Source organism: Scyliorhinus torazame, chromosome 11, assembly GCF_047496885.1.
Source record: "Scyliorhinus torazame isolate Kashiwa2021f chromosome 11, sScyTor2.1, whole genome shotgun sequence".
Classification (NCBI taxonomy): Eukaryota; Metazoa; Chordata; class Chondrichthyes; order Carcharhiniformes; family Scyliorhinidae; genus Scyliorhinus; species Scyliorhinus torazame.
Genome location: NC_092717.1, coordinates 107,152,751 through 107,164,817, shown reverse-complemented (window position 1 = coordinate 107,164,817; position 12,067 = coordinate 107,152,751). Strand labels below are relative to the sequence as shown.

General features: G+C 51.9%; 1 protein-coding gene across 2 annotated transcripts in view; it reads right to left on the bottom strand.

The window, feature by feature from the left end:
• Positions 1-10,853, bottom strand: part of tram1 (translocation associated membrane protein 1) — a 53,002-nt gene extending 42,149 nt beyond the window's left edge. The window contains exon 1 of one of the 2 annotated variants that reach the window (XM_072467587.1): positions 10,645-10,853. In XM_072467587.1, the coding sequence (XP_072323688.1) occupies positions 10,645-10,764 (120 nt within the window). In that variant the 5' untranslated portion in view covers positions 10,765-10,853. The remainder of the gene's footprint in view (positions 1-10,644) is intronic. The other variant, XM_072467586.1, reaches the window with a different exon arrangement.
• Positions 10,854-12,067: the final 1,214 nt, after the last annotated feature.

The window sequence follows — 12,067 nt, the reverse complement described above, 5'->3', positions numbered from 1 at the left end:
GTGGTCAACAGGTCAAACTCCGGACTTCCGGATGCGGCGATGACCAGCTAAGTCGCACGTTTCGGCAGCTCCCGGTGGAACGGACTTTTGGGCTCTTAATAAGAGCCCCAACGGCAATTTTAACGGCTAGAAGCACTGTGCCGTAAACCAGAAGGGAATCCCCCCTGGAAACGGATGGAAAAAGGAGAGGGAAGTGGCCCGATTGCAGTGGATCCTTTGGAGCAGCGGCAAGGAAGGCAAGCAAGAACCAAGATGGCGACGGAAGGTGGCAGTTTAACATGGGGCCCTGAACAACAAGAGTTTTTGAAATGTTGCGTGGAAGAACTTAAAAAGGAAATGAAGAAGGAGCTGTTGGCCCCAATATTACAGGCGATCGAAGGGCTAAAGGATGAGCAAAAGACCCAGGAGCGGGAGCTTCGGGTCGTGAAGGCAAAGGCTGCCGAGAACGAGGACGATATACAGGGCCTGGTGGTGAAGACGGAGATGCACGAGGCACACCATAAACGATGTGTGGAAAGACTGGAGGTGCTGGAGAATAACACGAGGAGGAATAATTTAAGGATTCTTGGTCTTCCTGAAGGTGCAGAAGGAGCAGACGTCGGGGCATATGTGAGCACGATGCTGCACTCGTTAATGGGAGCGGAGGCCCCGGCGGATCCGCTGGAGGGAGCATACAGAGTGATGGCGCGAGGACCGAGAGCAGGAGAAATTCCTAGAGCCATAGTGGTGAGATTCCTCCGTTTTAAGGACAGAGAGATGGTCCTTAGATGGGCAAAGAAAACTCGGAGCAGTAGGTGGGAGAACGCGGTGATCCGCGTATATCAAGACTGGAGTGCAGAGGTGGCGAGAAGGAGGGCGAGCTTTAATCGGGCCAAGGCGGTGCTTCACAAAAAGATGATAAAATTTGGAATGCTGCAACCGGCAAGACTGTGGGTCACATATCAAGGGAGGCACCACTACTTTGAGTCGGCGGATGAGGCGTGGACTTTTATTGTGGAAGAAAAACTGGAATAAGTGGGTTATTAAAAAAGAACGTTTGAAACAAAGTGGTGGGGCGAGTGTGGGGGGCAAAGAGGGGGGAAAAAATGAGTTTAATGTTATTAATCCTGCGATGCGGCAACTTTTCTCTCTTCCACAGGTGGTGGTGGAGGGAGGAAGGGAGGTGGAGGAGATGGGGCGTTGGCCATTGGGGGCGGGGCCAAAAGGGAAGCGCGGGCTTTGTTCCCGCGCTATGATAATCATGGCGGGAATAGGGAAGCAAGAAGGAGGGGGCGTCGCACGGTGCGAGCCGAGGTCACGGGGGGAAGCCAAGGTCGGCCAGAGTTTGCTGACTTCTGGGAGCAACATGGGGGGTGTAACTACGCTAGTGGGGGATCTAGCGGGGGGGGGGGGGGGGTGGGAGGGGGGAGTTACTGGGTTGCTGCTGCTGGGGAGAGGGGGGAGCCGGAATGGGGTGGGGTGGGCGGGGGGGGGGCACCGCCTGGGGGGGGACACAGCTGCGTGGGAACCGGGTGAGGAGCTGGAAAAAGGGGATGGCTAATCGACAAGGGGGGGGGGGGTAAAAAGCCCCCCAACCCGGTTGATCACGTGGAATGTGAGAGGGCTGAACAGGCCGATAAAGAGGGCATGAGTACTCGCACACCTTAAGAAACTTAAGGCAGACGTGGTTATGTTACAAGAGACGCACTTGAAACTTATAGACCAGGTTAGACTACGCAAAGGATGGGTGGGGCAGGTGTTTCATTCGGGGCTAGATGCGAAAAACAGGGGGGTGGCTATACTAGTGGGGAAGCGGGTTATGTTTGAGGCAAAGACCATAGTGGCGGATAGCGGGGGCAGATACGTGATGGTGAGTGGCAAATTACAGGGGGAGGCGGTGGTCTTGGTAAACGTATATGCCCCGAACTGGGATGATGCCAATTTTATGAGGCGCATGCTAGGACGCATCCCGGACCTAGAGGTGGGAAAGTTGGTAATGGGGGGAGATTTTAATACGGTGCTGGAGCCAGGGCTGGACAGGTCGAGATCCAGGACTGGAAGGAGGCCGGCTGCAGCCAAGGTGCTTAAAGGTTTTATGGAGCAGATGGGAGGAGTAGACCCGTGGAGATTTAGTAGACCTAGGAGTAAGGAGTTTTCGTTTTTCTCCTATGTCCACAAAGTTTATTCGCGAATAGACTTTTTTGTTTTGGGAAGGGCGTTGATCCCGAAGGTGAGGGGGACGGAGTATACGGCTATAGCCATTTCGGATCACGCTCCACATTGGGTAGACTTGGAGATAGGGGAGGAAACAGAAGGGCGTCCACCCTGGAGAATGGACATGGGACTAATGGCAGATGAAGGGGTGTGTCTAAGGGTGAGGGGGTGCATTGAAAAATACTTGGAACTCAATGATAACGGGGAGGTCCAGGTGGGAGTGGTCTGGGAGGCGCTGAAGGCAGTGGTTAGAGGGGAGCTGATATCAATAAGGGCACATAAAGGAAAGCAGGAGAGTAGGGAACGGGAGCGGTTGCTTCAAGAACTTCTGAGGGCGGACAGGCAATATGCGGAGGCATATATATGCGGGCTGTACAGGGAAAGGCAAAGGTTACACGTAGAATTTGACTCGCTGACAACGGGTACTGCAGAAGCACAGTGGAGGAAGGCACAGGGTGTACAGTATGAGTATGGGGAGAAGGCGAGCAGGTTGCTGGCCCATCAATTGAGGAAAAGGGGAGCAGCGAGGGAAATAGGGGGAGTGAGGGATGAGGAAGGAGAGATAGAGCGGGGAGCGGAGAGAGTGAATGGAGTGTTCAAGGCATTCTATAAAAGATTATACGAAGCTCAGCCCCCGGATGGGAAGGAGAGAATGATGTGCTTCCTGGACCGGCTGGAATTTCCTAAGGTGGAGGAGCAGGAGAGGGTGGGACTGGGATCACAGATTGAGATAGAGGAAGTAGTGAAAGAATTAGGAGTATGCAGGCGGGGAAGGCTCCGGGACCGGATAGATTTCCAGTCAAATTTTGTAGGAAATATGTGGATTTGCTTGCCCCGATACTGAAGAGAACCTTTAATGAGGCGAAGGAAAGGGGACAGCTGCCCCCGAATATGTCAGAGGCAACGATATCGCTTCTCCTAAAGAAGGAAAAAGACCCGCTGCAATGCGGGTCCTATAGAACTATTCTGGCCAAGGTAATGGCAATGAGGATAGAGGATTGTGTCCCGGGGGTAGTCCATGAGGACCAAACTGGGGTTGTGAAGGGGAGACAGCTGAATACGAATATACGGAGGCTGCTAGGGGTAATGATGATGCCCCCACCAGAGGGGGAAGCGGAGATAGTGGTGGCGATGGATGCCGAGAAAGCATTTGATAGAGTGGAGTGGGATTATTTGTGGGAGGTGTTGAGGAGATTTAGCTTTGGAGATGAGTATATTAGATGGGTACAGCTGCTGTATAGGGCCCCGATGGCGAGCGTGGTCACGAATGGACGCGGGTCTGCGTATTTTCGGCTCCATAGAGGGACGAGGCCCTCTGTCCCCATTATTGTTTGCACTGGCGATTGAGCCCCTGGCAATAGCATTGAGGGGTTCCAGGAAGTGGAGGGGAGTACTCAGGGGAGGAGAGGAACACCGGGTATCTCTTTACGCGGACGATTTATTGGTGTATGTGGCGGACCCGGCGGAGGGGATGCCAGAGATAATGCGAATACTTGGGGAGTTTGGAGAATATTCAGGATATAAGCTGATCATGGGGAAAAGTGAGCTGTTTGTGGTGCATCCAGGGGAGCAGAGCAGAGAAATAGAGGACTTACCGCTGAGGAAGGTAACAAGGGACTTTCGCTACTTGGGGATCCAGATAGCCAAGAATTGGGGTACATTGCATAGGTTAAACTTAACGCGGTTGGTGGAACAGAGGGAGGAGGTCTTCAAGAGATGGGACATGGTATCCCTGTCACTGGCAGGGAGGGTACAAGCGGTTAAAATGGTGGTCCTCCCGAGATTCCTCTTTGTGTTTCAGTGCCTCCCGGTGGTGATCACGAAGGCTTTTTTCAAAAGGATCGAGAAGAGTATTATGAGTTTTGTGTGGGCCGGGAAGACCCCGAGAGTGAGGAAGGGATTTTTGCAGCGTAGTAGGGATAGGGGGGGGAGCTGGCGCTACCGAACCTGAGTGAGTACTACTGGGCCGCCAACATCTCAATGGTATGTAAGTGGATGGGAGAAGAGGGAGCGGCGTGGAAGAGATTGGCGAAGGTGTCCTGTAGGGGGACTTGCCTACAAGCCATGGTGACGGCGCCGTTGCCGTTCTCACCGAAGAAATACACCACAAGCCCGGTGGTGGTGGCTGAAAATTTGGGGGCAATGGAGACGGCATAGGGGAAAGACGGGAGCCTTGGTGTGGTCCCCGATAAGAAATAATCATAGGTTTGCTCCGGGGAGAATGGATGGGGGATTTGGAACATGGCAAAGAGCAGGAGTAACACAATTGAGAGATCTGTTTGTAGATGGGACGTTTGCAAGTCTGGGAGCACTGACCGAAAAATATGGGTTGCCCCAAGGGAATGCATTCCGGTATATGCAACTGAGGGCTTTTACGAGGCAACAGGTGAGGGAATTCCCGCAGCTCCCGACACAAGAGGTGCAGGACAGAGTAATCTCAAAGACATGGGTGGGGGACGGTAAGGTGTCAGACATATATAGGGAGATGAGAGACGAGGGGGAGATTATGGTAGACGAGCTGAAAGGGAAATGGGAAGAAGAGCTGGGGGAGGAGATTGAGGAGGGGCTGTGGGCTGATGCCCTAAGTAGGGTAAACTCATAGTCCTCGTGTGCCAGGCTAAGCCGGATTCAGTTTAAGGTGTTACACAGGGCGCATATGACTGGAACACGGCTTAGCAAATTTTTTGGAGTAGAGGATAGGTGTGCGAGATGCTCGAAAAGCCCAGCGAATCACACCCACATGTTCTGGTCATGTCCGGCACTACAGGGGTTTCGGGTGGGGGTGACAAAGGTGCTTTCGAAGGTAGTCCAGGTCGAACCAAGCTGGGTGTTGGCTATATTTGGGGTTGCAGAAGAGCCGGGAGTGCAGGAGGCAAGAGAGGCCGATGTTTTGGCCTTTGCGTCCCTAGTAGCCCGGCGCAGGATACTGTTGATGTGGAAGGAAGCCAAGCCCCCGTGTGTGGAGACCCGGATAAATGACATGGCAGGGTTTATAAAGCTGGAACGGATTAAGTTCGTCCTAAGGGGATCGGCTGAAGGGTTCACCAGGCGGTGGCAATCGTTCGTCGAATACCTCACAGAGAGATAGAGGGAATGGAAAAGAAGAAGACAGCAGCAGCAGCCCGGGGGGGGGAAGGAACTAGAGGGATTCTCAGGGATGTTAATATACAAGTATAATATGTATAGGTTGTTGTTATAGATAATTGTATATTGGGCTGTTAAAACATATTTTTGGAGAATATTTATCTGGGACAAGACAGTTGCCATTTAGTTTTGTTTTTGTTTATATATTATTTATAAAACTGGCCATTGTTATTTATATTGTTATATTACTGTGTAAAGGATACACAATGTACTGTGATGGTTGGCCAAAAATTTCTCAATAAAATATTCAAAAAAAAAAAAACAGGTCAAACTCCGCCTGAAGCCGCCGTCTTTCCCCAAGTAATCTTTCCTCCGGGGCCTCTGCGTATCTCCTGTCCACTCAAAATCTCCCCCACTAACCTCCCCCTTTCCATGCCCTCTGTCGTCTCCCTATGAGCCCCAATGGAGATTAGCTGTCCATTTACCACCCCGTTCAACACCTCCCATACCACCCCTACCTGCACCACCCCGTTGTCGTTGGCCTCCAAGCACCTTTCGATACACCCCCTCACCTTCCCACACACCACCTCGTCTGCCAGCAGTCCCACATCCAGCCGCCACAGCGGGCGTTGGTCCCTCTCCTCTCCCAGCTCCAGTTCCACCCAGTGCGGAGCATGGTCCGAAACAGCTATGGCCGAATACTCCGTCCCCTCCACCCTCGGGATGAGCGCCCTGCCCAGAACAAAAAGAATCTAGGCTTTGTGTACATGGGAAAAGAAAGAAAATTCCCTGGCCTGCGGCCTTGCAAACCGCCATGGGTCCACTCCCCCCCCCATCTGATCCATAAACCCCCTAAGTACCTTGGCCGCCTCCGGCCTCTTTCCAGTCCTTGATTTGGAGCGGTCCAGTGCTGGGTGCAACACTGTATTGAAGTCCCCTCCCATGATCAGGCCTCCTTTCTCCAGGTCTGGAATGCGCCCCAACATGTGCTTCATGAATCTTGCATCATCCCAGTTCGGGGCGTATACGTTTACCAACACCACCCACGTCCCCTGCAGCCTACCGCTCACCATTACATATCGCCCTCCATTGTCCACCTCAATAGTCTTGGCCTCAAATGACACCCGCTTTCCCACTAATATTGCCACCCCTCTATTCTTCGCGTCGTCCAGAGTGGAATACCTGTCCTACCCATCCCTTTCTTAACCTGACCTGGTCCGCCACCTTCAGGTGAGTCTCTTGGAGCATGACCACGTCAGCCTTCAGTCCCTTTAAGTGCGCGAACACTCGAGCCCTCTTCACCGGCCCATTCAGCCCCCTCGCGTTCCACGTTATCAGCCGGACTGTAGGGGCTCTCACTCACACCCCCTCCCCTGCCGACTAGCCATCTCCTTTTCTGGGCCAGTCCCGTGTCCATGCCTCCCTCACCCTCCAGACGGGGGACCCCCGTCCCGACCACCTCTTCTATGTCCCATTCCCTTTCGGCCAGTGCAGCAACAACCCTTTTCTTCCCTCCTCCCCCCCCGCCCGCTAGACCCCGGTCTAACTTTTTTGCTCCCCCCATGTCACTCCCGTAAGTCAGCTGACACCGGCTACTCCCGCTATCCCATTGACCTCCCCGTGTGGGAGTTCCCCCTCCCACCTTTCTTCCCGTGGGAAAAACTAAACCCTGCACTTTCCAAAGCCCGCTCCGCCCCCTCTGGCGCAGCTCCCATCGCAGCATTGTCTCTCTCCCCCAGCCCTTGTAACATTTCCTGCGCGTGATTGTGATTGACCCCCTATATACAACAACCATCACACATCAAACCTCAAACATCCCCCCCACCCTCACAAACCCTCAGTTTGTACAAATGTCCACACCTCTTCAGGAGTTTCAAAATAGTAGTGTTGGCCCTTGTACGTGACCCACAGTCGCGCCGGCTGCAGCATTCCGAATTTCACTTCTTTCCGTTGCAACACCGCTTTGGCCCGGCTGAAACCCGCTCTCCGCTTTGCAACCTCCGTGCTCCAGTCCGGGTATATTCGGATCTCTGCATTGTCCCACTTGCTGCTCCACTCCTTCTTGGCCCATTTCAGGCCCCACTCTCTGTCCGTGAACCGGTGGAACCTCACCATCATCGCTCTTGGCGGCTCATTTGCCCGGGGCCTCCTCGTCAGCACCCGGTGTGCCCCGTCCAACTCCAGCGGCCTCGAAGGGGCCTCCTTGCCCATCATCGCCCGAGCATCATGCTCGCGTATGCCCCGGCATCAGCCACCTCCGCTCCTTCAGGGAGACCCAAGATCCGCAGATTCTTTCTCCTCGACCTGTTCTCCAGGCCTTCGAGTCTTCCCGCCCACCTCCAGTGTAGCGCCTCGTTCTGCTCCACTCTCACCACCAGGCCAGAGATCTCGTCCTCGTTCTGACCAACTCTTTTTTGTATCTCCTGGATCTGACCCTCGTGGGCCTTCTGGGTGATCCCTAGTCCTTCGATTGCCGAAAGCATAGGCGCCAGCATTTCCTTATGCATCGCCTCGCGATGCTCCTCGAAGCAGTGCTTAATAAACTCCTGCAGCTCCACTTTGTCTCTGGCCGCCGCCATTTTATCTTTTTTCCCGGTTTTTCCCGTTGCTCCAGCTCCTGCAGCTCCCCTTTGTCTCTGGCCGCCACCATTTTGTCCCTTTCCCCGTTGCTCCAATGCCACATTTGTGGCCGTTACGCTTCGAGTCCGTTTCATACAAGTTGGAGGGGGACCTCCCTCTTACCTTCCCCACGGGTTAGTTTCGAAAAAAGTTCCGTTGGGGCTCTTCTAGCGAGCCCGAAAGTCCGTGGTAGCGGGAGCTGCCGATTTGTGCGGCTCAGCTCCGCATTGCCGCACCCAGAAGTCGTGCAGATGAGACTTTAAGTCACTACAGGAGAGTGACCAGATCTAGATCAGCATGTATAGGGTGAATGGAATGGGACTTGGAATTGGATAGAGTGTGGACAGCAGAATTTTTAACGTTCTGTAGCCGTCGGAAAGTGGAAGGCAGCTAGGAGTGAATTCAATTTATTTATTTTTTTTTAAAAAAAGAGCACCCAATTCATTTTTTCCAATTAAGGGGTAATTTTAGCGTGGCCAATCCACCTATCCTGCACGTCTTTGGGTTGTGGGGACGAACCCCACGCAAACACGGGGAGAATGTGCAAACTCCACACGGACATTGATTGACCCAGAGCGGGATCGAACCTGGGACCTTGACGCCATGAAGCAGCAGTGCTAGCCACTGTGCTGCCCTGAGAATTTAAATAGTTGATTGTGGAATTTACAAAAAGCAAGGATGAGGATTTCAGTAAGAGAAAGGCTGAGGAAGGAGCTGAGTTTGGTGATGTTATGTAGCTGGATGTAGGAAGAATGCTTGATAGGTAAAATATAGAACTGGAATTTGAGCTCAAGGTTACAGAGGATGCTAGAATTGCATTATGCCTGATGAAACATGAGACAATGGAACAAAATTCCCAATGTTTAATCAGAGGAAATTGTAGCTTATTCAAGGCTGATTTGGTCAAGTAGGAAGACAATGGGCAGCACGATGGCGCAGTGGTTAACATTGCTACCTCACGGCGCCGAGGTCCCAGGTTCGACCCCGGCTCTGGGTCACTGTCCGTGTGGAGTTTGCACATTCGCCCCGTGTTTGCGTGGGTTTCGCCCCCACAAGCCAAAGATGTGCAGGTTAGGTGGATTGGTCACACTAAATTGCCCCTTAATTGAAAAAAATGAATTGGGTACTCTAAATTATTAAAAAAAGTAGGAAGGCAACACAGAGGCAGAGCAGAAGGTACGTGGAACCAGACTGAAGATATTGTACATTAGGAAGAGGAATGATCCTTAGGGGGCTCCAGAACAATAGTTTATGAGGCAGGAAGAGAAGTTATTATTAACTGGAGGTGCCCTTTCTATATTGGAGTGGTAAGATTAGAATTGGATGTGGTAGTTTCACTAAGCTGCACGTTGGAAGAGGTGTTGGATGGAGCAGGTTGTTATTGACAATTGTATGTGCTTCAGAGGTCAAGAAGGGATAATATACCATGATTATAGAGGATGGAATTTGTGACTGAAGGGAGACTTTCAATGTCAAGGAAGGGGCATGAAACCAAGTTAAGAGTTTCAAATGTATAGTTGAGGGAAAGAGGAGTATGGGAGGTGACAACATGTTGAAGAGTCAGCAATGGACAAATACAGCCCCACCCCACCCACACACCTGTCAACCATCTCAAGGCACAAGTCAGGAGTGTAATGGAATACTTGCCTGGATGAGTGCATCTCTAACAACACTCAAGAAGCTAGACATCGTCCAGGACAAAGCAACCTGCTTGATTGCTACCCCTTCCACAAACATTCAATTGCTCCACCACCGAGGAACAGTGGCAGCCACATGTACCATCTACAAGATGCACTGCAGGAACTCACAAAGATTCCTTAAGCAGCACCTTCCAAACCCACACCCATTTGTCCAAATCACACGAAAGGATCTCTGCATCCTCCCGACAATTCACCCTCCCACCATGCAATTACAAGAGTGAGGATTTGCATCGGAGAACAATAAAGTGGACCAGCAAAGGCTTTAGAAGTCTGTTCTGTTCCTATGCCAAATGTGGTAAACATACAGGGCCTGCCCCTGTGATTCTGTATCTGATTCTACATCAGCCAGGCCATTTAGGAAAAGTATACACAAATATCTGTCGGCTGTCTCCAAACTTCACAAATGGAACAAGGGGAAAGTGACACAAAGTTATTATAGTGTAAAGCTGCAGTTGGGTCTTTCTCTCTCTCTACAGATATTGAAGAACAGATTATTTCTAGCACGTTGCTTTTATTGTCCTTTTAATACCTTTTGCTTGTATTTAAATCAAGTGGAAGATATTTATGAATCCAGATAAATACATATTAATGTTGCAAACTCGGAGTAAACATAAAGCAGAAAGAAAGCTGGGGAAGGTCCTAGCTCACAATTGTACACGTCAACCCAACCAGCCCAGGAACGAAGCCCTCCGCGCACGGCACGCTGGGAATTGTAGTCCACAGAGTCACACCGCCAACGCCGTGACATCACTACGGCACTACAACTCCCAGAATGCCCCGCTGCAACGGCCCGAGTCTGGGTGATGGGGGGGTGGGTTGGAGGCCAGTGTGGACGTAGCTCCTGGTATGGAGGAAGCTCCGGCAACATTTACAACCTGGGAGTACTGTGTTCCGGGCAGGGGCGGCACTGCCGTAGACCGGCCCTGGTTAACCGGCCACACAGTGAAGAGAGCCGAATGCCACATAATGTCGGGCCCAGCCCACCGAGTACCCCCGAGCCAGCTCGGCTCATCCCCGCCCAAACCCTCATCCCATCCCCGCCGCTCACCTCGAACATGAGACCGAGCAGGAAGACCATGGCGACACACGATACGATGTCGGCGTGGTTCTGGATGATGAATTCGTGGCTGAGCACCGGCGGGTTCTTGCTTTTCTTGCGCAGACCCATGGCGGCAGCTTCCCAGCCCTCAGCAACACCAGCAAATAGCGCTGCAAGCCGCAGGCAGGACTGGTACCACGTCTACAGGAGCCGGCTTAGCCCCACCCCCCGGAACAGGGAGGCGGGCTGAGCCCTCCCACTGCAGCGCCCCTTCATACACCTCCAGGTCATGTAGAGTAAAGGGAGTGCACACGGGGTACAACTTGTCGGCACTCACTGTTCAGGCTCACTCACACCCGAAGAACAGCAATTAAACCTGGAGGGGTCGGATGTGGGGGCCTATGTGGTCACCATGTTAAACTCGCTGATGGGAGCGGGGTCCTTCCAGGGGACCCAAGGCGGAATCGAACCTGGGACCCTGGAGCTGTGAAGCAATTGCGCTATCCACAATGCTACCGTGCTGCCCTTGAGAACAAATAAATCTACACTATATCATTTTACCTTAATCCATGTACCTATCCAATAGCTGCTTGAAGGTCCGTAATGTTCCCGACTCAACTACTTCCACAGGCAGTGCATTCCATGCCCCCAATACTCTCTGGGTAAAGTACCTACCTCTGATATCCCTCCGATATCTTCCACCTTTCACCTTAAATTTATGTCCCCTTGTAATGGTTTGTTCCACCCGGGGAAAAAGTCTCTGACTGTCTACTCTATCTATTCCCCTGATCATCTTATAAACCTCTATCAAGTCGCCCCTTATCCTTCTCCGTTCTAATGAGAAAAGGCCTAGCACCCTCAACCTTTCCTCGTAAGACCTACTCTCCATTCCAGGCAACATCCTGGTAAATCTTCTTTGCACCTTTTCCAAAGCTTCCACATCCTTCCTAAAATGAGGCGACCAAAACTGTACACAATACTCCAAATGTGGCCTTACCAAAGTTTTGTACAGCTGCATCATCACCTCACGGCTCTTAAATTCAATCCCTCTGTTAATGAACGCAAGCACACCATAGGCCTTCTTCACAGCTCTATCCACTTGAGTGGCAACTTTCAAAGATGTATGAACATAGACCCCAAGATCTCTCTGCTCCTCCACATTGCCAAGAACTCTACCGTTAACCCTGTATTCCGCATTCATATTTGTCCTTCCAAAATGGACAACCTCACACCTTTCAGGGTTAAACTCCATCTGCCACTTCTCAGCCCAGCTCTGCATCCTATCTATGTCTCTTTGCAGCCGACAACAGCCCTCCTTACTATCCACAACTCCACCAACCTTCGTATCATCTGCAAATTTACTGACCCACCCTTCAACTCCCTCATCCAAGTCATTAATGAAAATCACAAACAGCAGAGGACCCAGAACTGA